The following is a 27,237-nucleotide window of genomic DNA, read 5'->3' as shown; positions in this document are numbered from 1 at the left end:
CATCCAGTCAAATGTCTGAATGGGTACGCGACTGTGAAAGGTTTAGGAGCCACTGACGTAGACTGATTGACTTGCTTGCAGATGCAGGAGTGCCTTTCCTCATCCTTTCTGATTACTAATATCTGTAAAACCACAGAGAGAGAGAGAGAGAGAGAAGGAGCCGCTGAAGGAGGCAATGCCCCCCAGCATGATGAATGAGCGGCACAAAAATTAGATTAGGAGTAGTGCGCTGAATAAATGAACAGATTAATGAAGTGAGGGGGGAAAAAAAATAAAAAACTAGCAGTGAGATGCAGCAGTCGACACGTGGCTTCTAAATAAAAAGTGTTGCTTCTAGGAATAGCGGCAACCCTCGTCTCTGGTTGTGGGGCTGTGACCGCCATCATCATTAGCACCCTCGCAGCTGCGGTGTGGTGCGATGATGGTCTGTTGTTACCTCGTCCTGGTTTGTTCACGAGGACTTAGAATCCCACCAGAATAATTGTTCCTCGGTACAACACCTGAGAGTAAACACATTCCTGTCATTTGCTTTGCTTCCAGGTCGAAGAAAAACAAAGCGGTTCTCAAAGGTAACGCCGAGTTAGCTTCCTGTCAAAAATGTAAACTGCCGTGTTATAATGAGTTTGTCGCTTGGAGAATTTTGGCTTACTTTTGTAAAAAAAAAAAAAAAAAACATCTGGAGAACCTCCGGATGATGACACATGTAAAGCAGCAGTTTCATGACTATATAGTGCCAGATTGTTCCATCCCTCAGTGACGGGCGGACATATTGGATGCCTGGAAGTTGATGCCCTAACCTGCAAGATGTGACAATACAGCCAACGGTTCCAGTTAATCGGTTCCAGACCCTGCCATGATTAATTAATTTCCACAAAGTAAGATTCATTCATTCATTTTCTACCGCTTTTTCCTCACAAGGGTCGCAGGGGTGCTGGAGCCTATCCCAGCTGTCTTCGGGCGAGAGGCGGGGTACACCCTGGACTGGTGGTCAGCCAATCACAGGGCACATATAGACAAACAACCATTCACACTCAGATTCATACCTATGGACAATTTGGAGTGGCCAATTAACCTAGCATGTTTTTGGAATGTGGGAGGAAACCGGAGTACCCGGAGAAAACTCATGCATGCACGGGGAGAACATGCAAACTCCACACTTTATTGAGATTTTTTCAAATCAGACGAGAAAGTGTCTGTTTAGGTCCAGAGTGTGCCATTTATTTGTCTAAATACCAACTGCTTACAATTTCATTCGGACAAATTTGGCAAAATTTAAGCTAGCCGAAGTGAGCAACGCACAAAATAAAACCTTACTTTTCTCATACAAAAAAAAACATAGTGATAAATCACTGCTTTTACTTTGAAAACAAGAAGCGAAACAACTCGCAATATATTCTGCTTGACACCGCCGTTTGGTCCATCCTGCTGCTTAGTGTTCAGCCAATGTTTTTTTTTTAGCGGTGACGTCACATTGGGTTGCATCCTGGGTAATTTGAGTGTGAGCATTAAGCTCATGATAAATACTCAACATTTCTGGCGAATGCCGTATGCATCCGGCAACTTCTCGCATACTCAAGAATCGCATACTGCCAGTGTAGACACATTGAATACTCAAAGAGTTAGTATGAGTAGTAGGTAAGTATGCGGTTTTGAACACAGCCATTGACTTGCATCCATTTTTATTTCCTTCAGTGGGAGATTTACAGTATGTCCATAACACTGGTCATCATCGGTTGCATGTAAGGCTGCAAATGTTACCAGCACACTATAATAATAATATTTCATCAACTGTACAAAAGCCAGCTGACCTCCCAGCGACATAGATTTATGACTATATGTGTCTACCATTACATGCACCCATAATTAAAGTGCAGCAGCATTAATACATATTTCCCAAGACATGGGTCTAATAAAAATGTACATTTTGGTTGACATGAGAGGTTAAATCCGACGCAGGTCTGGTGTTGCTTGGGTAGGTGGGGGATTTGATGGGCTAATTGAAGGATGGGGGGATCGTTGGAGGGATGGAGAGAAAGAAGGGTCTTTGGAGGGAGGGTGCTTTTACCGCTTTGTTGATTGGAGGAACAAATCTGCATGCCAATGAACCTAAATCATACCTCCAATCAAAAGGCAAAAACACAGACGTGTTAAAACGCCTATTTAATTGAGAGTTTGAAAGCCAAATTATCAGCCTGACATTCTTAGCAGCTGCTGCGTATTGATCCCTCTGCCGTGAGCTCATTTGGAAGTTGTCAAAACTTAAAGTCACACGATTGCATTTCCAGTGTAATGATTGCTGTTATAAAGTTTGCTTATTTATAGCATTATTTATAGCATCTGCATCCTGTCCGCAGCTCGTAGGTCTGGCTGTTCTAACAAGTTAACGGTGTGCGTTTCATCAGGAATTCCTGATTGTCAAAGCATGAATGAGTCACATATCTTCAATAAAGCATTTCAAGAAATCACAAGCCCTGATATCCAATTGACTCTCCATTACTCAACTGAATGTTGAGGCGTGATTAAATCGACTGGCGTTTATTAGTCTCTTATACACTCTCAATCACTGATAAAGATTTGCTCCTAATCGAATTTTCCCAAGGGATTTAAAATAACCTCCTTCTGCCGAGTCTGTGCTTACATACATTAACTCCACAATGGCTCTGATTGACAAAACGTCAGTCCTGGCGCTCGGCCTAATAAAAGCGTGAATAGCTTCAGTCCAAATGGAAGGATGCGAACAAGCCGGTTGTGCCGTGAGGCATGCCTACATTCTACGTTGGTGATTGTTTTGCTTCTCAATATGGCGGTCGGCTTTAACTTGACTTCTATGCAGCTTGGTCTGGGGAACTATTTTTAGTAGCACTTCGAAAATGTCACCATACCCAGAATGGGGCATCTGTATACATGCCTATATATTCTTGTGTGTGCCTTAGTCATTAGTTCCTCATTAGTTTGTCGGTAACTACTAAACTGTATGTGCCTTAGTCATTAGTTCGTCAGTAACTACTCTAACTGTATGTGCCTTAGTCATTAGTTCCTCATTAGTTCCTCAGTAACTACTCTACATGTATGTGCCTTAGTCATTAGTTCCTCAATAACTACTCTAACTGTATGTGCCTTAGTCATTAGTTCCTCAATAGTTCCTCAATAACTACTCTAAATGTGTGTGCCTTAGTCATTAGTTCATCAGTAACTACTCTAACTGTATGTGCCTTAGTCATTAGTTCGTCAGTAACTACTCTAACTGTATGTGCCTTAGTCATTAGTTCATCATTAGTTCCTCAGTAACCACTCTACATGTATGTGCCTTAGTCATTAGTTCCTCAGTAACTACTCTAACTGTATGTGCCTTAGTCATTAGTTCCTCAATAGTTCCTCAATAACTACTCTAAATGTGTGTGCCTTAGTCATTAGTTCCTCATTAGTTCCTCAATAACTACTCTAAATGTATGTGCCTTAGTCATTAGTTCTTCGTTAGTTCCTCAATAACTACTCTAAATGTATGTGCCTTAGTCATTAGTTCCTCATTAGTTTGTCAGTAACTACTCAACTGTATGTGCCTTAGTCATTAATTCCTCATTAGTTCCTCAATAACTACTCTAAATGTGTGTGCCTTAGTCATTAGTTCTTCATTAGTTCCTCAATAACTACTCTAAATGTATGTGCCTTCGTCATTAGTTCCTCATTAGTTTGTCGGTAACTACTCTAACTGTATGTGCCTTAGTCATTAGTTCCTCATTAACTACTCTAACTCTATGTGCCTTGGTCATTAGTTCCTCCTTGTTCCTCAATAACTACTCTAAATGTGTGTACCTTAGTCATTAGTTCCTCATTAGTTCCTCAGTAACTACTCTAAATGTATGTGCCTTAGTCATTAGTTCCTCAGTAGTTCTTTGTTAGTTCATCGGGAACTACTCTACATTCATGTGCCTTTGTCATGAGTTCTTCGTTAGTTTGTCAGTAACTACTCTACATGTATGTGCCTTAGTCATTACTTCCTCAATAACTACTCCACATGTGTGTGCCTTAGTCATTTGTTCCTCAGTAGTTCGTCTGTACCTACGCTAACTTAACATGCCTTAGTCATTAGTTCCTCAATAACTACTCTAAATGTGTGTGCCTTCATCATTAGTTTGTCAGTAACTACTGTAATTTCATGTGCCTTAGTCATTAGTTCCTCAATAACTACTCTAAATGTATGTGCCTTAGTCATTAGTTCATCTGTAACTACTCTAAATTAATGTGCCTAAGTCATTAGTTCCTCGGTAACTACTGTATTTTTGCGTAACTTTTTTGCAAGATAAATGAGGCATTATTGGAAACAAAAGTGACAACGCATCAAAATAAATGTCATCATGTACTGACTCACGAGGGTCGCTAGAGCCTATCCCAGCTGTCTTTTGGTACTGACTCAGTCAAGGCCCTCGTCCTAATTTTTTAAATAAGTATATTTTAGGGATCTTATGGCAATAAGGGCATACAGAAATCAATCAGTGAAGCTGTTGAGGTCAGTGTGAAAACTAGAAGAGGTCCCCATTGTGGGACCTAAAAGTCTCACTTCATTTTTAAGGGGCCTCAACTGGCCCCCACTTGAAATGCAATCCGCCGTAGCAATTACAAGGACAATATTTCCCACACGTCAAGTTGTTGTTGTCCAGCTCACGCTCTGATGTTTCAAATGTGACAACACATTTTGATCCAAGCGATCCTCTCAGCCCAATAATGACATTTAGCCTTTACCACACCTTGAATTAAGCCCAAACTCTCACCGCTCACCTTCGCCGCTTCCTTCCACGACTCTCCTCTAATGCAAGATGACTCGGTAAGCGCAACTACCCAAAAATCTCATTAAGGGGCCCACCACAGCCACTGAGTGCTGTTGCATTATTCATGTGTTTTCCCAAGCACTCTAAAACCGGGTGAATAATTCCATGTGATGTTTAAAATGCACAGCAAGGTTGTATCCAAGCATATTTTCATAGCACCACCAGGGCCCGAGGTTATCACAGCATCACGGGAGGTGACCCGTGAGTTGACGGAGCTACAGAAAATGGCTTGCGCTCACTGGCTGGCATCAATTAGCAGCTTTATGAATGAAAGAGCAGCCTTTCCTGCAACTGGCAACCATTCTGCTTCTGACCCAGCCAGTGATACACCACCTCACTGCTAAATGTATGGCACACGACTAATTAAAACTGCAGTATCACTTCATGACGGTTTGCTGCAGGCTAGCCCCAACGACGGCAGGCAGGGGATTCCACAGCTGTTGCCGCTTAAGTATGCAAATTGGTAGAATATGGCGGCTGCGGCGGCTAAATATAAAACCCCCATTAAAGTTTTAGAGTTGCATTAAGCAGACAGATAAACGGATGATCGTACTGAGTAACAGCCTGCAGGTGACTTCACTAATGTACAACAGTGGCGGGTGAGGATGCCAGCAAGGGCCGTCCTTACGGAGCTCGTTTTGGAATCTTCTAATTGAGTATTGCTTTTAAATTACACTGCTGGCAAATTATTTTTCCTCGTGGTATGATTTTATTCTCAGAAAATTGACATTATTGTTGACATAATAATTGACATTATTATTGTTATTATAAACAGCCGTGGGCTATAAATGGCCTCTGGGCCAAACCTTGGACAACCCTGACTTAGTAGAGTGCAACCTTTCTTTGAAACCACCCATTTTTCATGTGAACAACATTACTGGAACATGTGACTGACTGTATACTCCATTTAGAGGTGAAAACAACATAAAAACCAGAAAGTCGTCTACATATCGGGAATCGGAGAGAAAATGGAAAACCAATCCTACTCTTCATAAAAGACGTCATGAACCAAATAATTGCAGGTACTAATAAAAATAAAAATAAAAATAAAAATAAAAATAAAAATAAAAATAAAAATAAAAATAAAAATAAAAATAAAAATAAAAATAAAAATAAAAATAAAAATAAAAATAAAAATAAAAATGGGATAGGCTCCAGCACTCCTGCGACCCTCGTGAGGAAAAAGCGGTAGAAAATGAATGAATGAATAAATAAGAATAGAAAAAATAAAAATAGATTACATCTCTATGTGGAGTTTGCATGTTCTCCCCTGTGCATGCGTGGGTTTTCTCCGGGTACTCCGGTTTCCTCCCACATTCCAAAAATATGCTAGGTGCTATGCCCGCCTCTCACCCAAAGACAACTGGGATAGGCCCCAGTCCCCCCCCCCCTCCCCCCGCGACCCTAACGAGGAAAAGCCGTAGAAAATGAATGAATGAATGAAATAGATTACTGATTGTAAAAGTACCAGATGGAGGGGTAGGATTTAATAAGCTTTGCTTCTTCCTACTCCTTTTGGACATGTGGAACTGGAAACTGATTATGAGATGCACTCAATTGTAATCTGATGCATGTTCAAATGAAATGAAACCATTACCATTCCCATAATATCAGCTGGATCCATGATGTTACATTGTGTCATGTTTCTGCAGCTTTTCCTCTGGAAAGTGCCATGAGGATGAGTGTGCGCTATCACGGAGAGGGAAACTAACTCAGACTGGCAGATGGGTCGAGGGCATTGAGTAAACAGTCACTCAGGTCGGAGTGACATTAAAATGTCTTTCACCGGTCGTCTATATAAAGAAGGGGGAGCCCTCGCGCATGCAAATGCAGGAGTCATCATGACAACATCACAGCGTACAGTTATTCCACGTAATAGATGAAGCCAATGGTGAGGAGTATATTCTGTGATTTCTCGTTATGTACTGTATCCGCCAAGGTCATCAAGTGTGTGATATCGGTAAGCCAGTCACAGCTGGCTGCCATAGGCGGCAACTCGAGGTGGTGATTTAAAATAGCTGTGTGCCTTTGCCTGACAATGCTCCAAAAGCCCCCAGTGCCTGCCTAGAATACAACATATACTGTAAATATGGAGCCCGTATTAGAAGTGATTTTTAGCACACATTTTCTCAGTCCTCTCTCAAAAGGAAAGGTCTGCCCACATTTGCTGTTGTAGTATATCATTCTGGTGTGTGTGTGTGTGTGTGTGTGGGTTGCATGAGTTGGAGGCTTTTTCATCACGACATTACAACTGTTGAAGCCCGGTGGTCAAAGAGTGGCAGCCATCAGCTGTGAGTAAGGCGCGTGGCCTATGAGCAACAACAACGGTCACTCCTGTAGTTGCAGCTTCCCAGGATAAGTGTCGTGAAGGCACGCGTTCACAACCAGGGTTCCTGTTATTCCGAGGAATCGCTCACTGTTCCTTCACTTTTATGGTAAATCAGAGCTCTACATTAAAAACCAAAATGACTTGCCCATAGGGAATCCTTAAGGTGAGAACTACTTGCCCGAACTTGCCCCATGGAAAATGAAAAGACTGCCATAATGATATCATCTCATTTTTGTGGCATCACATGAGAATCTCAAATAAAGATTAATTATATATAGAATATAGATATAAATATAAATAATTATTAATAAGAATAAATCTATACATATAGACTAATTATCATTTATCAGTGTTTAATATATTTAGCATCAATATATGCTGGGGCGGCACGGCGGTCTAGTGGGTAGCGCACAGACCTCACAGCTAGGAGACCAGGGTTCAATTCCACCCATCTCTGTGTGGAGTTTGCATGTTCTCCCCATGCATGCGTGGGTTTTCTCCGGGTACTCACATTCCAAAAACATGCTCGGTTAATTGGCGACTCCAAATTGTCCATAGGTATGAATGTGAGTGTGAATGGTTGTTTGTCTATATGTGCCCTGTGATTGGCTGGCCACCAGTCCAGGGTGTACCCCGCCTCTCGCCCGAGGACAGCTGGGATAGGCTCCAGCACCCCCGCAACCCTTGTGAGGAAAAAGCGGTAGAAAATGAATGAATGAATGAATATATGCTGATAATTCATCAGATAATAGTACTGACGCATTGTACTTGGAGGAATGTCTGAAAAATTGTGGAGATGTATGTTAACATGGCATGCCATACTACCTTACACATCGTAGTCGTAGTAAGCAGTGATATTTAGAAGTTGTGCACCACAATGAAACATTATTGAATAGACACATTTGTGTACTAGTAAAGTGTTTTTAATCCAAAAAAAATTGCTCAATAGTCTAATAATAATTTGTGAAGCAAAGGTGAGAAAAATACACAGAGAAATTTTGTAGCTTGTGCAAAATCAGCACTTGGTATTGGATCTAATCGGTGGTGTTTCATTGTGACCACTTGAAATTGTCACAGCAATGTGATTCACTCACCTGTGCCATCATTTGATTGGCTGCCGCTAATAAAATACTTGTTTAGGAGGCACTGGTTCATCACTTTTTGCTGTTTCCTTCACAAGTTGTTGAAGAATTAGACCATGTTGGCAGGGACGCCATGATAGATGTTTTCCTAGTCAAACCATCGCTGATTGGTTGATCACAAACAAGAACGGGTGTGGGTAAAACGTGGACTGTGGAATATGGACCGCGGTCTAAATAAACGATTCTGATTGGTCAGTTTCAAGATTTGCAAGGATTGGTTTCCAAATTATTACTGGAATTATGCAGTCCGTGTTTTACCAATACCCAACAAGAACCGCTTAAAAAAAAAACTCTTTGCAGTACGGCATGGCCCTGTAAATAGTAGAAAAGTCCAATCCAAAATAACCTGCATGGCTTTTTAACATTTCTTATTAATGTAAGAGAACATCAAAGACAAAATGCATGAAAATAATATCAATGTAATAACGCAGCTCGACTGTTCTAGAATGGACTAGCATTTTTTTATTTATTATCTCTTGATAGACCCCCATGGGAAAACTTTACTCTGAATGTCTAATGCAAACACAAGTGATTTGTGTAAACTGACGCCATTTATGATGTATGTACTTTCTATGTGACTGTATTACTACCATCTGTATTCACCATTCAACATTACAGTCACCTTTGCAGCAATAACACAACCTATGAATACTGAATGATTCCACACTCCCACTCCTAACATTCTGTACAAATAAAATGTAGTATCCAACAATAAATTATGTATGTGAATGGAGGGATATCTGGAGTAAAATGCAACAGCAATGAAAAACAGCATCAGTTTAAATGTAATGGAGCTACTTATGGCTGAAGCCATATTAATGTGTGTGTGTGTGTGTGTCTTATGAGAACATGTCTTGTTTGAATCACTCTGGAGCATCGAGAAGCCAGCGCTGAGGTCCTTCTGCTTTCATTTATAATTCAGAGCAGCGCCGCTTACCATTTGTCCTCGGCAGAATTACAATTTCATATCTACACTTTCTGGGGAATTGCTTTTTTTTTTTTTTTTTTTGAAAAGGCAAAACAAAAGATGCCGACCTACACAAGGCCTCGAGTAGTCCATTGTTAAAAGAGCTCTTTCGGGAATGACAAAAAGATATTCACCAGCAAATAAATAAATACACGGTATGTATACGTGTGTGTGTGTATGTGTGTGTGTGTGTGTGTGAGACAATTCCTCCCGAAGACCCAATGAGGGTTTGGTGAATCCATCTGTGAAAATCAATATCGCTGCATCGCTTGCCGCATCTCATCTTCTTTATCTGTCGTCAACCTCCGATGGATGCGGCTATGACCGTGCTTCTTACAAATTCTACAAATTTCCCCACTGAGGGACGAATAAAGGCATATCTTAATCTTCTTAAATAGTGGGTTTGGTGGGGGGGGTGAGGTAGGGGGTGAAATACCAAAATGTACAGATTTATAGTACTCTCGAATGTGCTTGTATGCCAACATGCTAACCACCACTGTGTGGTTTTGTTGCATTTTCCTGGTTTCAGTTTTGAGTGGAGTCTCTACAGCAGTGGTTTATAACCTTTTTTGGGCCACAGCACGTTTTTTTTTTTACATTGGAAAACATCACTAAGCCTATAGGAGGAACGAACTAGGTGTTGCCACACGGACCGATATTACATTGCTCTGCCAGTCTTTACACCACGGACACTCGACAGTAGCCATGTTTACATGAGGAGTTTTTCTCTTTCCGAATGACTTTTCCGGAAACAATGGTATCCATGGAAAGGAATATTCCAAACCTATTGTCTACATGCGTTGCTACAATCAACCAGAATAGGCAATAGGGCATGCCCAGTAAAACGTAAACACTAACATCACATGATGCCGACTTCCCCGAGTTGTTCTTTCACTTGTTGGAATAATTCTGTATTGCCAGTTTTTCGTTTGTCCAGTCTTGAAATTTAGTTTGGATCAAAAACAAACTTTCCGTATCAGTCCAGTGCCGATTGCTGGCCTCCATTTTTAAAACTGTAGAACGTCTGGAGCTGCGTGTTACGTCATATCTGAGCATGCGATACGATAAATTTAACCAGGACAGGATCAAATTCAAACTCGGTACATGTTTTATATAGATATATATGTTCTTTTCACTTATGGACTTATGAATGGCGTATAGAAGGGTTTAGATTCTGTTCCACAGATGGCGCTAATGCACACAAAAGCTGCTTGCCTACCGCCAATAAAGTACAGAAGAAGAAGAACGCAACCTGACAACTTTCCGTTTGAGCGGCTACAAGATACGTCAGTCGGATTGGGGAAAGGAATATTCCACCCCTGTTAATCCGATTATATATTCATTTGGATTGGCACTTTTTTTTCGGAATGAGGTGTATACAAAGGCTAAATTCTTTCCGTTTCAGCAAATAAACCAAATGCAATTGGAATATTTAGGTCCACGTATACGTGGATATTGACATAATATTTGCAAATGATGATTAATAAATGTTAATTATAAAAAGTGATATTGGATAATTCCTCACGGCACACCTGACAATTTCTCAAGGCACACTAGTGTGCCGCGGCACAGTGGTTGAAAATCACTGCTCTACAGTACAGATGAATAAATAGATATTATCATTCCTGTCCCCTGGGGGGGGGTATGAAAGAAGATAATGACTGGTCTATGACAACACCGTAACAGCCATGTTGTTGACCACATTATTTCTAGAATCTTTAATTATATTTTAATCTGGACTTGAAATCTTAATAAGGATGGATGGCAACTAAAAGCTAAACATAACATCATCACATTGCATGTATTGCAATACTAAACATAGCATAAAATGTGGCAGTGCCATGGCTGGAAAAACTGGCGCCGTCAGAGAAAGAAAGAGATTTGAAGTGTCACGCCATACCGGAGGATCTCGGATGCGGTGGCGGGTAACTCGGTGGTCGACCTGTCATCATCGCTTCTGACTCACCGCTTAACCTTCAGCGACCGCTTGCCATTCTACAGCTGGCCCCCCGTGGGAGGGGGGGAGGATGGGTTAACTGGATAGGGCAGCAGGCAAGCTCCTCAACACCCCCAGAGTGTTCAGAGACCGACTATTGGAGCTTCTCATTATAGACTGAAGGACCTCAAGAAAGAAGACGGTTTGAGACTCACAAGGCTATTGCTAAAGTACGGAACAAAAAAGTCCATTCGGCCTAAACAGTTGCACTACTGTATACCATACAAACTGTTGCATGTTGTGTGTGAGCGACAGGAAGAAAAGCTCTGGTTTGCATGTAGACATCTCCAGACACGTCATAAAAGGCGATTCATCTTCTTTCCCGAGCTTTGAAGGCCTACCCCAAAGTATATCGCCACATATTCAAGGGGAAGAGTGGGAATGAAACCCACAACCCTCAGGTTGGAAGCCGACCACTGTACCACCTCTGAATCACATGCAACCCCAAACAAGTTAACACAAAGTGTCCAAGTACAGAAAACCTGAACATGCCAAGTCCAAACAACGACTAAAAGTCAATTTTACAGCAACCTCTAGCATAACAAGTTGGCGTATTTTCGGGACATTTTGCAGTAAACCACACCAAATCACCAAAAAAGATGCGAGGAGGAAATGAGGTTTAACTTTCCATCATTGGTTTCAACTAATTTTTAATCACCTGTAGTGGTTTCCCCCACGTTGTTGCCTTCAGTGGCCGCTGGGATATTATGTTTGCAGACAATTCTCCACTGAAAAGAGACCAGCGGGCAAGTGGGATCGCCTATAATTACTCGATAAAGCGTTGATTGTGTTTAAATACCAGGTGTTTCGCACAATGACATGCTGGAACAAAGGACGGGAACAAAAGGCCAGCCCGGTTTGACAAGAGGAGGACATACAGTGAATCAGAGCACCAGATGGGTGTGTGTGTGTGTGTGTGTGTATGTGTGCTCAAAATATCCTGAAAGGTCATGGGTAGAGGTATTACCCTCTCTGATTATTAACAATAAATAAAAAATCATCGTGCAATTCCTACAGCCCTGATATTCATAAAAAACTCTCAGAGAGTATTTCCATACGCTGGTCGATATCCGCCATCATTACATCCATAAGAGAGTGCATGAGGACTTCATGGTCCCATGTGTGTTTGGCGCAAACACTACATATAAGCCCCAGCTATGGATTCACTCACAGCTCCACCGAGCAATTATTTCCCCCCTTGGCACCTTTTTAAGGACGCCAGTCTAATTAACCCTCATCGTCGGTGCTTTTTGCCTTTGGACATGATAACTTGAAATCAAGTGATTTGTTTGTAGCAGTGTTTTATTCTTCTATTCACAAGGACGCGCCTGTGGAGGATTGCTGGAACCGCCTCATTTAGATGCACCGCGGCACCAGCACAGTCGACATCATGGAGTGTGCACAATTCCCTCAGTGCATCAGTGGCGGTGTTCACCACCAGAATGGATTGTCTTGGAGCTACGCTTTGTCAACATGATAATAACCCATTAGTCCAATATTTTGTTTTAGCTTATAACTTGTATTTGCAGTTCACTGGCTTGTGGCATAATGAGGCCAGTTCAGAATTTACAGTACCACAAGATGGTACCAGTGTACCACAGTGGTTCTAGTACCACAGTGTGAGAATCAGTTAATTGATTGCTGATTAATCGCATCTTGAAGCAATTGAGGCAAAGCGAGTGCAGTACTTGTATCTTCGAAACATGTGACATCTCCTCTACTTCACAACGACTACTAAATACTATGACGATCACGACCTATAAGAGAACTCAAATCGAAGGAGGTCATTACGAACGGTCTGACTCACGGTGTCATCTTAGAAAGAACACTAAAATCATCACACAACGACTTAACATACAAGTACCAATACTAACCGCTGCAGCGCCCCAGTCACCGTGGCCAATTAAATTCTTGGCTGAGAAAAAATGCATGATGGGAAGCTGGTGCAACAGTTATTTTTTTAATTCTAAACTTGTATTTGTACATTTCCTTACTGCTTGTTGAGCGTTAAGTTCCTGTGAGATGATTTTAGCGTTCTTTCTAGGATGAAACTGTGAGTCAGACCGGGTAATGACTTCCTGCAATTTCTGATGGGTTGACAAGCTCGCTGTGAGTTTTTTAAAGGGGTGATTTATTTGTTAATTTTTTGGGGGGTGTCTGGAATTGATTCATAGGGTTTATATGAATTCACATAGGAACAATTGCTTGACCACACCAAACCTCATCAGTTTTTAACATTCTCATGCATTAAAAAAAAACTGTTATCTGTCCATAACGTCAGATTGCTGCGTCCTTTCCACTGCCCTGCCATCAGATTTATGCATGCTGAAGCGATGAAAGCATCCACAGATTGACAATTAGCGTGTAAGCTAATGATAGCAGTCAGCATACCGCTGCTTGGAAACGCAAATGCCACGATAATCATCGGCATGGTCAATTATACTGTGCACTAGCAAGATTTCACGTGACCCATTGCACTCGGGGAGCTTTTATTCTGACCGCACACAACACGCAGAAGCATTTCGTCTCTGAAGCCATTTATTACCGCCGCCGCTATTAGAAGCAATAATGCCGGTTTTAAATGTGCCATATGACTCTGTTACTCCACGAGTGTGGGCGGGGACGGGAAAATGGAGAGGGAGCCAGCGAATGCAAATAAAAGTTAATGTGACAATGTATTCTCATCAAGTGTTACCAAAAATACATTTGCAGGAACGCTCGGGGGGAGGGGCCGACGGTGCACCGTGGCCCCCTGAAAATCTCCTCATGATTTGCTGTCACCTCGTAAAACATTATTCCCGCAGTGAACCCAGTTCACGTACACACACACACACACACACACACACCAATCCTGCTCTTGGTATTCCATGAGACGGGGGTGGCAGGCAAGCGGACTACGCTCGCTTCTTCTCAGGAGGTGTCCTGCTGCCATGTCCACTATGTGACAGTGGCGGGTAGCCTAGCATTGAATATTAAGTATACACAGGGTAGCCTTGTCAGTATGCCGGGCTTTCCTGAGGACGTTCGGCTAATGCAGTGGAAATTCCCACGTGATAAAATTACAGGTTACGTCAAACAGAGGAAGTAATGACGCTGTTCTTGCAAGACTGAACTTTCAGATTAAATACCTGAAATCTAATGTCATTTTATTCATTAAGTGGCTTTTCATGCATATAAGATGCAACACAAACAACTAAATCAAGGTTAAAAATTGTTATTTTTCATTAAAAATATATTATTCTTACTTGGCACTCTCTAATATGTTTTTCTTAAGAAACTATGTACTAGCGTTTGAAATATAGTTCTGAAAATAAGCAAACTTGATGTACCAAAGTGCCACTTTTAATATATCTCACATTTAAGTACATATTTCTTGTAATAATTTGGTGTGTTTTTTCCCAGTTTTTTGCATTATTTAGACTGAATTACTACTACTGCTACTACAACAAAATATTTGCATGATCATGCCTCATCATGATCATGACCCATCATTTTGCTGAGTGGGTCTCTGTGAGTGACAGGAAGAAAAGCTCTGACTCACTTAACGTTTCAACCTTCGAGGCACTGTTTGCTCCCTGGGTTTACCATTTGGAGTAGTACTTTGCATTAGGGCTGTGACTAATTATTTTCTTAGTCGATTAATCTGCCTGAGGGCCAAATCAGGCCCACCCAGAACCTCAATTCATCAAAACTGTTGCCGGCAACATGACTTTCAGTTCGACTGTGGCATGCTTGAGTCACCAAAATCCAAACAACACAACAAAACCTACCTGTTGCACTATGAGGGCATACAAATAAATATCTACAATTTATTCTCGCCCCAAGACATGCTGGGTAGTTTGTGGTACTCTTTCTCTTAAATTGTTGCTGTTTTGGTCATATTTTTCTTGATTGATGAAGTTGTCTGAGAAGTAAACAAAGAGGAGTTAACATACTCTTGATATCCAATGTTCATAGTTCATATTGTGTTTGCCGCTGGACTACCCAGCATGCCTTGTGGGCATTTGGAAATAAAGTTATGTATTATGTTTCGCGCTTACTTGTTGTTCAATCCCACACAAAGTAGTTGAGTTATGTGATGGATGCGATGTGGCTGTGTTTTGTTTACGTTTTGTTGCACAGTGAGCAAGTATGTTGCTCTGTCTGATGATTATATAGATGGTCCCTCCGCCAGGTTTTTAACCCGATGCGAGTCAAAAAGTTGGCAAATGGACACAAAACAAAAAAGTCTTAGTGGTTTGTTCTGCAACATATCCTAAAAGAGTCAAAAATGAAACTGAAACAAAGCACACGACTTTCTGTACTTTCCTTCCTTGCCTGCATTCCGCCTATCATCAACCCGTTTCAGACTTTCTGCAAGTAACCAAGACATAAGGCTTGTGAGTCTGTGGCACCAGAGCATCAGTGATGAGGATCAATGATGACAGTCAAGTCCTGGTAGCAAAGGGAGGTAGGGAGGGGCGGTTGTCACGACTCGCCGCCGTCAAACGGACTGGCGAGCTACTCCACAGGTGGCCGGTCACCCTGGAGCTTGTGGAACTCGCTCTGCGGAAAATGTGACAAGTCTTGATTTGATGAACCGTGCTGCTCAGAGATACATAATTATGGAGCAGAACATCCATAATTTGAGGGTAATTATTAAGATTAGTGATGTTTGCGGTGCATTTGTATTCAAGAATATAGTGCAGCACTTCCATCACCTACAGTATAATACAGCAACCAACCAGAAATCTTTTTTTTTTTTTTTTTATAGTGTCATCATATCCTCAAGGCAGCGCCAAGACATCCGAGCACTTATCTGTTTGTGTTCGCTCCTGATGAGGATGGATGACGCGTAGAGCCGCCAGTAATAACATGGCAGTGTTCATTTTTCCTAACACGACCGGGTGAAAGAGGCGCATCACAATATTCCCCGCTGTTAGCAGCGCTTCTAATGCGACGCGCCAGGACTTTGTGGCGACGACACGAGAGACTGGATTTTTTTTGTTGCTTTGAGAGATGACAGGTAATCTGTCTTCAAGGCGTGAGGAAGCAGCCGCCGGGGATGCTCTGATACAGCCCATGTATTTAAAAAAAAAAAAAGGGGGAAAAGAAACAAATACATTTGCGACTAAGAAGTCCTTTAAGAAATGTCACTCATGTGCCCCAAATGGGAAAAAGTGCCGGCTTCCAAAAAACAATATTATTGTTTCTACCAATATATTCACTATGTCTCCTCTGGACATGTCCCAACCATCTCAGCCTCTCTGACGTTATCTCCGAGGCCTCTAACATGTAATGTCCCTCTAATGTACTCCTTCCTGATCCTATCCATCCTGGTCACTCCCAATGAGAACCTCAACATCCTCATCTCTGCTACTCCACTTCTGCTTCCTGTTCTTTTTGTCAGTGGCACTGTCTCTTGACCAAGCAACATGGCTGGTCGCACCAGAAAATTAATGTTATGCCTGAAATGTATATTTTCACACTTTTCACACTGATATTTTCCTCAAACTTACATGTTCTAGTGCTGATTACTAAAGGAAAAAAGGTAGAAAACGACTGTTCTTCTGATGAAAAGACAAGACTCTCATCTTTCGCTTGGTAGTTGGCATGTTTATATAACCATAGAACACAATATTCTGTGTCAAAATCAGTCAATATCGCCGAAAATGACAGATACTGAAGGGCTTGTATTTGACATAAAGACTGGAATTGAATGACTAGATAAAAAGAAAAAGAAATTATGGACATACACTACCGCTCAAAGGTTTGGGATCACTTGCAAATTACTTTGTTTTCCGAAGAAAAACAAATTTCCCTGCATTTCACAAACAATTAAAATGAATCAGATGATTTTCAAAGAAGGATGTACATTTTTGCATAGAGGCCTACAATCAACAACTGTCAGTCCTCTGCATCAATCTCCTGGTATGGCTGCTAATCCAAGTTCATCATTTTATAAGGCTAATAGATTATTAGAAAACCCATCTAAAAATCTAAACTAAAATCTCTTAGCATGCTGTTAACTACTCCTTTCAGAGAGCAGCACAAACTGGGTCTAACAAGGACAGAAAAACAATGCACAACAGTGCAAGAATGTGTAGAGAGAGTGTGTAGTTTAAGACAACCTGGCAGCTGCACTAAATAGTACCCATCAAACACCAGTGTCAGTACAAACAATGAAGCAACGACTTCAGGATGCTGGACTGCCAAGAAAAAGCCATATTCCAGACTAGCTCAAAAACATTTCCAAGTGATCCCAAACTTTAGTAACGTTAGTGTTATTTAATGTTTAAAATGATGGCACTCAAAAAAAAACTTCATTGACTGTTGAAAAAACGTGGGTCTGTTTTAAAGGCTACTCTGATGAATGGATGACAATTGGAATGTTTTTTTTAAAAACAGGAATATCCTCTGGCAAATTTAATCTACGTTCATTCAACACAGCCAAATATGGCTCAGGAATGAAAAAAAAACAAAAAACTGAATGGCTGAAATCCCAGCAGTTTAAATGAATGAGAGCTGATGAGGTGGACTATCAGTGGCAGGCTGGAGACGGTCTGATAAATTTCCACTACTCCCCCAAACTGCAGCACTGACAGCTTGAATTGTTCTGGAGCCGTGATAAATGTCTCATAAATGGACGTCCCAAAGCCTGTTAGATGTGCTAACTTGACGTCGGCACGAGGACAAAAGAGAGAGCGACACGGGCAACAATGGGATGGCTCAGTACTTTTGTGTCTTACTAACACTACTCTAATACCCACACTACACACAATCACGGCAAAACACCACATCTTCCATCGCTAATCAACCTAAAGAGTCCAGTCAACCACGTCGCTATAGATTCAACGCCCTGGAGAAAGTGTCTGCTAAAGGTATAGACGCCCACTCTGACTTTCTATTGCCTTCACTAAGGGGATCTTTAGTGGGGTTGATTGACAGAGCCTGGGCGACAGAGGTGAAAAACAAGCAGATAAATCCAACTCTGCTTGGCCGCTGCTCCTCTTCGGGGCTTATCCATCACGCTAAATGGGCAGCTCTCGTTGCAAATTTAAGATTGTCTGATCCAGTAGGTGGATAGCAAGAAAGTGAGTGGCGCGGTCATAAAAGAACCACCTTTACCCGTGATATTTCATCAACCGTCTCAACGCACCAATTAGTTCCACGCTACGCAGCATGTGCTAGCTTGTTCCGAGGGGCATGTTCTGCAAATCCACATTACCATTCAAGACGCACAAGATTTTGGTCTGCTTGAAACGTCAGTGCTAGGTCTTCATTAAATGCTGGGCTATGTAATGTGGAAGGAGTTATCCCACGGTGTGTAGACGTAGACGATGCAGATGAAAGCCTCAAAATTGTATTTTTATTAGAAAAATGTTTGATGAATTACGGCCAAAAGTGTCCCTGAAAAGACGTTTTTCTTGATATCGGGCATGTTTTTCAAATTTTACATACATGTGTTTGTCGGTCCCGCAAAGGCGTGCATCAAATTTCATGGTAATTGAGGCTTAAAGTTACAATAACCATGTTTACATGAGGAGTTTTTCCTCTTTCCGAATGACTTTTCCAAAAACAATGGTATACATGGAAAAGGAATATTCCAATCTCCTGTCTACGTACATGCGGCGCTATAATCAACCAGAATAGTCAATAGGGCATGCGCAGAAAAACATCAACATCACGTGATACCGACTTCTTTTTTTTCTTTCATTTGTTGGAATAATTTCGTATTGCCAGTTTTTGCCTTCGTCCAGTCTTGAAATTTAGTTTGGATCAAAAACAAACTTTCCGCAGCAGTCCAGTACCGATTGCTCACCTCCATTTTTAAAACTGAAGAACATCTGGAGCTACGTGTTAGGTCATATCTGAGCATGCGATGAAAGAACACACCCGGGATAAATTTAAACAGGAAAAGATCAAATTCAGTCTTGCTATTATTTTATAATTAAATTCGGGACAGGTTTTATATAGATATATTTATTTTCTTTTTTAATAAAACTGGACTTGTGAATGGCGTATAGAAAGGTTTAGATTTTGCTCCACAGATGGCGCTAATGCACACTAAAAGCTGCTTGCCAACCGCCAATAAACAACAGAAGAAGAAAAACACAACGAAGAAGAACGCACCCTGACAACTTTCTGTTTGAGCGGGCACAAGATACCTCAATTGAATTGGGGAAAGGAATATTCCACCCCTGAGAATCCGATTATATGTTCAGTCGGATTGGCATGAGGTGTATACAAATGTTCAATTCTTTCCGTTTGAGCAAATAAACTGAATGCAATTGGAATATTTGGGTCCATGTATACGTGGCTAATGACTCTTTTGTAGTGTTTTAACTAGCATTACTGGCTAGGATTATTGTGCAAGTGGCCAAAAATGGCAAGATACATTTAAAAAAAAAAGTTAATTTCCCACCTAATCCAAATGATATTAAAATGCATTACCGTTTAATTAAATCCAAGTACATTCAGACAACAACAGATTCATGTGTGTACATTCGTTCCTTTTCTATGCCACTTAATCCTTACTAGGTTCATGAGATACGCTGGAGCCTATCCCAGCTGTCTTCGGGCAAGAGGCGGGGTACACCCTGGAATGGTGACCAGCCAATCAAACTGGGAGGAGCCGCAGGCCGTGTCATCGGGGGACCAGCACCCGGGGCCCCCCGACTCCGACAGATGGGCGGACCCCCACATTAAAGGGAGGAACCCCCAGCCATCAGCAGACCCGACATAGCCCCCAGTGTGGAGGACCCCCCCCCTGAGGAAATACTGGAGTTAAAAGCTAAAGACTAAAAGCATAAAATAGGACTAAAAAGATGAAAACATAAGAAAAGTTTAAAAATATGAGTTAAAAGCCTGATTAAAAAGGTGTGTCTTTAATCTTTTTTTTTAAATATCAACAATATTTAGCCAAAATGATACCACAACATAAACATTCATTCATTCATTTTCTACCGCTTATCCTCACGGGGGTCGTGGGGATGCTGGAGCCTATCCCAGCTGTCTTCGGGCGAGAGGCGGGGTACACCCTGGACTAGTGGCCAGCCAATCACAGGGCACATATAGACAAACAACCATTCACACTCACATTCATACCTATGGACAATTTGGAGTCGTAGAGTACCCAGAGAAAACCCACATACACATAGGGACAGTTGTCTGCTTCATTTTAAGATGTATCGCCTCCATGAAGCTGTCCTCCGTAAAGTGGTGGGCGTGTACAGCGGGCTGGCTCATTTAGCTAGGGGCGTGTCAGGTGCCATCATGTCCAAGAGGAAGGTTGTCATGAAAACCCGGACGTTCAAAAGATTTTTCTCATGTGGGGTGCTCATAAATACTGTGTTACATATAGGAAGCAGGAAAGACAAAGGTTGGATAAAATGGCAAGCAAAGGGAATACAGCAGTGCTTTGTGGATATCTGATGATACATTAGCACATAAACGACCAGTTACTGTACAAGTGCAATCAGACGCCTCCTTTCATTCCTGCCAAGAATGCATGCATTCATCGCTATTCTTTATCTCTCCCTCTCTCAGGTTGCAGCTTTAATCATCTTTACCACAACGGGGATTTTTTCAGGGTGGAGATGTGAGCCACTTGTGAGCAACGCCATTTGTCAACCTGCATCACTCATAGCAATTGGGCACCTGACAAAAGCTTAGATTATTTCAGGAGGCGTCTCTGTGTGTGTGCGCTGAAAAGAAGGAGGAAGGAGAAAGATTGCTGCGGGTTGGGTGGTGGTTCAAAAAAAAAAAAAGAAAGAAAAAAAACAGCCACAGAGTCGCTTCAGAAGTGGCGTCTTATTAAATCATCTCTTCGCCTTTTACAGCGAGGACCCACTCCCTCCTCTTTCCATCTCTTTTCCAGGCTAAACATTTGTCTTTCCATTCATGGATGAATTTGTATTCCATTGAGAAAGAGGGTGGGGGGCGGGTGGGCAGTGGGTGCAAAGTCCACAGGAGGGTGTGTTGTTTTGCCGCTCACTGCTTGCTGAAGCGACAAGAATTGCTAATTAGGTTCATTCAGCATATATTTCTGTATTTGTCTAACCCACTATGAAGGTGTCAACCCCGTGCCATTGGCCAGGTGACTGTTTATTTAGCAACGCTCCATTAAGTTGATATAGTGACGCCTATCACGAGGTGCATCGCTTTGCCTTTAATCAAACTGACAGACGAGGAGCTATAAAATCAATAAGGTTATCTACATAACGGCATGTTGCGTAAAAAAAAAAAAGCAAACAGGAGCACCTGTCCTGACATTGTAGCCCGGGCGGGAATGCTACGTTAGACTTCACGTTCTCGTTTGGAAGATTCACACGACGAAGCTCATTTAAAATGCAAATGGCGAAAAAAAAAAAAAACAAGATTCAAATATGTTTTATGATTGTCATGCTTGTTTTCATTCTATCTATGCAAATGTTGCTAATCACACTCAAAGCTTTCCTCTTGTTCGAGACAATTAATCTCAAGGGTGCTACAACACGAGCTGCACAAATAATACCTCTATGGGATGACAGTGAGAATATATACATATATTTTTTCATATGTAATATGAAAAAAGCCTTTGGACGGATGGTGTTCATGGTTTTGTCCCAAATTTCCAGTGTAGAACTTCATCGCGGATGATACAGTGGACAAAGTTTCCACTGATTTATCGGTTTACAGTTCTAGCTAAGGGTGGCACGGCGGTGGTGGTTAGCATGCAGACCTCACAGCTAGGAGACCAGGGTTCGATTCCACTCTCGACCATCTCTGTGTGGAGTTTGCATGTTCTCCCCGTGCATGCGTGGGTTTTCTCCGGGTACTCCGGTTTCCTCCCACATTCCAAAAACATGCTAGGTTAATTGGCCACTCCATATTGTCCATAGGTATGAATGTGAGTGTGAATGGTTGTTTGTCTATATGTACCCTGTGATTGGCTGGCCACCAGTCCAGGGTGTACCCCGCCTCTCGCCCGCAGACAGCTGGGAAAGGCTGCAGCACCCCCAGCGACCCTTGTGAGGAAAAGGCGGTAGAAAATGAATGAATGAATAAATGAGTTCTGGCTGACTAGCTGACTAGAGTTCATGAATGGGGTCTCCTCCTAATTTGTGTGGAAGTGGTAACTTTTTGGTTTCTTATTTTGTCTTTACCCACATCTCTGTGTGGAGTTTGCATGTTCTCCCCGTGCATGCGTGGGTTTTCTCTGGGTACTCGGTTTCCTCCCACATTCCAAAAACATGCTAGGTTAATTGGCCACTCCAAATTGTCCATAAGTATGAATGTGAGTGTGAATGGTTGTCTGTGATTGGCTGGCGACCAGTCCAGGGTGTACCCTGCCTCTCGCCCGAAGACAGCTGGGATAGGCTCCAGCACACCCCCGCGACCCTCGTGAGGAAAAGCCGGTAGAAAATGAATGAATGAGTTCTAGCTGATAGAAGACTAGAGTTCAATTCCACCCTCGGCCATCTCTGTGTGGAGTTTTACATGTTCTCCCTGTGCATGCATGGAATTAACCGTCCAGAATTATCTTATCCAGTCAACAAATGTCTTCCCCTTCCATTCTAAAAAGGATGACGACTAATGACGACGATGTCTCCGACTACAATAAAATGTTGTCAGAGATAATAAAAGCAGTCAGGCAGTAACCTTCAGAAAAAAACATCTCCAAGACTGGCATTCAGAGAGTTTGTAAAACTGTCTCCCCTTTTCATACGCACAATGAAATCAATGGTCGATGTGTACAGTTTGGCGGGCCTCTCTATTGTTTGTTTTCGCCTCTCCTCAAATTTATCATACAATAAAAGAGCTGCTGACAACTTTGACTGTTGGGGCGGAAAATATAAATGAAATGGAAATGACAAGAGATTTTGAAGAAATCTATTGGAATTAGTATATAAGGGAGGTCAAGCTAAAACTCATATTGATTTAAGCTCAAAAAGATTGTCACTGGTCTTATTTTCAATTTTTTTTTTTGGCCTGGTTGCTCCTTTGTGGAGCTCTGACTATACTCAGTCTATGCACACACTGAAGGGGAAGAATGCACAAATACTATAAGGATTTGTGCAGTCTGAGCGGTTTTGAGACGATTAAACAGACTATACCACCCTGTAGGAACAAATGTGCAATCAATGAGTGGCAGAAATGTTCAAAACTGTTGCAGCTATTGGCTAAGACGATGCCTCAAGGCAAGCTGATTTACTAATGGCCTCCGTTTGCTCTCCAACACCAACGATAAACTCAAAAACATGCAAAAAGACACTACAGGGCTTGCTGACAGCTATTACTATTATGCCGGTGGTAAAATCTGCTGTGGTTGAAGGGGGAAATTACAAGATGCGACGAGAAGCAACAGGCAAAAACAATCTACTAGTCCTGAACCGCTACAAGGGTGAAAATCTGTCAAAACATGCACCCCTGCTGTGTTTCCTGTGCTATTATAGCACACCACCTGCTGGCGCTCAAGTCGTACTGACTTGAAATTTCTCACACAGCGCTACAATACACTCGCTGTCATTTTTAGGTTGCTTAGTCGGATTGCCGAAGGACTGATATGGCCTGTGGCCTATTATTTGTCAAAAAATATTGAAATACAAGTCAGATGTAGTATTCTACTCATTAGGTGTCGTAATGTTCCATTGCATCAGCCAGGAAAAAAAAGGTCCTACTCCCATTCAGTGTGGAAGTGGTAGATTTTTGGCTTCTTACTTTGTCCTTCCCTGCTCTGTTTCAAACCCAGTTTAGAATAAATAAATCAGAGGCTAACTAGTTAACTTGGATGTTGTTCATGTCCACTGTATTTTTGGACACAAACCATAGAGGGCACCGCAAAAGTCATTTTACAGCAGGGGTCTCAAACTCAATTTACCTGGGGGCCACCGGAGCTAGGTTCTGGGTGAAGCCGGGCCACATCAGGTTTAAAAAACAAAAACAAAACGCATTTATTAAAAACTGGAAAAAAAATCAAGAATCTTCAATGCTTTTGCTTCTGCTATACCCTACACTTTTTCAGTACTTTGGTTCCGGTTTTCCACAACAAAATATCTGATAAAACATTCCACTGTTCTCAGATATCTTAATTTTTATTTTTCTATACACAAAATAAGATTTAAATGAATAAACAAATTAAGAATAAAGACAATAAATCAATCAGTAATAAATAAGTAAAATAATAATAAAACAGCAAATAAGAAAAACGTAAGAAACCACATACAGTTGGTAGAGAAATTATTTTTTTCAGATTCAAATGTACAGTATTAACAGTTATTTAACCTTTAACATGAACATTAATGAAACTTAATAATTTAGTTAGCATCGTACTCAGTTCCATCTGGGAGCAGCGCCGTAACTTTAACAACATGTTTGATGAGATGCTTTATCTTGACGTGTATTTTCCCTTTTATTCCAAATCATTTTCCTGCATTTATTTGTACCCAGCGTCGTAAGCCTTTAGCTTCATTGCTAATCCAAAGCAAAACAGGGCGGGGTAACAGGGTAGGGTAACAGTATGGGTGGGGTAAAATCATGTTAATTGTGTCCGGTGTGCACACAGCTTTAAGCTGTCATTTCAACATTAACTTAGGTATCAAGGTGGGGACTTCAAGCTAGCGTCTCGCGGGCCGCGAGTTTGAGACCCCTGTTTTACAGTCATGTCGAAATCTATTGTATCTAATTGTAACTAAACAGTGTAGCAGGCAGAGCGACTGTTACCTTCCGAACCCTTTTGTGTACCAAACAAGAGGACCAAGGCCGCTTAAACAGGTGGTTCTTGTTTTAACACAAGCAAACATGACTAATGTGAACACAGCCTAAGCACAGAGAGGCAAAAAAAAAAGAAAGGAGCAGTAAAAGTACCCAATTAGACTAACAATTTCAGACACGGGGGAAAAGCTTGAATTACATCCGTAATTGAGCCTATGATAGTTTTGGCAACACAGATAAAGGCATCCTAATGGGCTGAAGCAAATTACTTGGCTCATATAATCAGTAGGGCTTGCAAGGCCGAGGCTAGAACTGTAAGGCCACCTTTATGCAAAAAGAATGCGACTCCTTTAGGCGTGGAGGTGATTTTTTAAACTGGCGAGTTCTCCAGCCTACGGCGACAAAAGTCTACATTTCCATGCTTGATCATCTCCGTTTGCATATTGTTTCCTCTTTGCAAAAGCACAATGGCCCCCGACTGACTAATCAAAACGCTGGCATGGCCTAAACGAGGTGCTGAGAATCTCGGAAAACAAACACCCTTACTGAATCAAAAGCGATTTCAGATGATGATCACAGATGGTGCGACCAAAAAAAAAAACCCTCTCTGGAGGTTCGCACATTACCCGAGCTGCTGTCTACACTTCGCTAAAATAGACTGCTTCCTTATTAAGTATGCAAATAAAAAACATGGCTTGAGACCAGTTGTGGGTGTCCACATGCTAAATGACAGGTAACAAGCTTGACTGGATAACAGGGAAGGAAGCCAAAGTGTGACAAGTAGTTTTTGGGAAGTAGGGACATTATGATACTCACCCCATTGCAGGGGTGCCAGCTGCAGGTGCTCCAGGACCAGCTGGTTGAGGACTCCCTCCACGCTGGCCTCGCCGTGGCGCCGCAGAGAAGGGTGCGTGTGGTTAAGGACAAACGGTGTGAAAAAACTGTCTGCACTTTGGATTAACTATAGTAAACCAACAAATATATATAATAATAATAATGAACAATAAAATATTAAAATAATAATAATAATAAAATAATCTATAATAAAATAATCTATAATAAAAATTACAATAAAGTATGGTATAAAAATGAAAATATATAATGTTCCAGAATCCCCTCAAAATATGTATATCAAGGAGTAATTATACCATATAACCATATAAGGACTTCCGCCCATCTGTGACATCACAAAAGAACAGTTTCACCACGCTTTTTGAAACCAAGTGTTTTGAGCCATCCCAAACTTCTGTCAGGGCTCACTTCCAGACGCGCAAACCTCTTTATCTGAAACTTTGGCATCGTTTAACAGGAAAATACAACATTCAAACTACATTTGTAGGTCAGAAAAGTGGAAAAAGCATAATTTGTCCCCTTTAACAGTTGAGAGTACAGCTGCAACCTGAACCTTGTTTTGATTAATCGAGTAAGCAGTTGGACCCCAGACTCAATATGAACCAAACACTAACAGTTAGTGGTCAAAGCTCATGTGTGTGAATATCATGTTTGGCTTAAAACACAAAGATAATAGCATTGTATTCATAGACTGAGGAAATAAAAAAAATATTGACATTTGCCTGATCAATGTGAATGCCATCCGGAAACAACCGATGAATTACCCTGATTCTATAAGATATAAGCTATATAAGATCCGGATAATCACTCTTTTGATGATATTCGTGATAAGATGATAATTTAACCCTGCTGACATTGCAGAACAGGATAGCAAAAGATTCAGCAGTTCCTCAGGGCTCTGTTTTAGAACCAAAGGTGTTTGTTTATCTTCATGTGTAGCCATGAAAGTCATTTTGCATAAATAATATGTCCAGTATGTCTTCCAACCCGGTATATCTGTGTTGCACCTTTCGGACCTTGTGTCTGTTAGCTTGCTGTGTGAGGAAAAAAATTGTGGAAGATTGTGCTGTCGAAATCTTACGAGAGAAACTGTGTTGCCGAAGTAGTATTGATGGTGATATTATTTATGTATTTCCTACAGTACGAGTTCTAAAAGTTTTGGATAAGATTCATACCCAAACTTAAACCTATAGACTGTAATCTTTGGTAGACCAAACATGCTTAAGGTGTGAGTGATTGCTTCAACTTCACCTCCACACACTGGGGCATCACAACACAGTGTCAAAGTGTCAAGCGCTGAGCCATAAGCGTTCCCCATCTGTCAGAGCTGAGGACCAAGTTCCCCGGTGGCCACGGGGCCTCCAGATGTAGAATCCAGATGTTTTTTTATCCGTCTTCTGACTGTCAACACACACAGTTCACTCAATCTGGTCTTAAAAAAATACAGCATG

The 27,237-nt window shown here is 41.5% G+C and overlaps 1 protein-coding gene across 6 annotated transcripts in view; it reads right to left on the bottom strand.

The window, feature by feature from the left end:
- Positions 1-27,237, bottom strand: part of trappc9 (trafficking protein particle complex subunit 9) — a 118,346-nt gene that overhangs the window by 20,429 nt on the left and 70,680 nt on the right. For 5 of the 6 annotated variants that reach the window (XM_078792056.1, XM_078792054.1, XM_078792055.1 and 2 more), the window contains one exon: positions 25,751-25,842. In XM_078792056.1, coding sequence (XP_078648182.1) covers positions 25,751-25,842 — 92 coding nt within the window. Of the gene's footprint in view, positions 1-25,750; positions 25,843-25,980; positions 27,188-27,237 lie in introns of those variants that run through there. The other variant, XM_078792057.1, reaches the window with a different exon arrangement.

Source organism: Doryrhamphus excisus, linkage group LG7, assembly GCF_037039965.1.
Source record: "Doryrhamphus excisus strain RoL-2023G ecotype Guam linkage group LG7, RoL_Dexc_Guam_v1.1, whole genome shotgun sequence".
NCBI classification, from domain to species: domain Eukaryota; kingdom Metazoa; phylum Chordata; class Actinopteri; order Syngnathiformes; family Syngnathidae; genus Doryrhamphus; species Doryrhamphus excisus.
The sequence above is the reverse complement of the archived record's forward strand: the minus strand, read 5'-3'. Positions and strand labels throughout refer to the sequence as shown.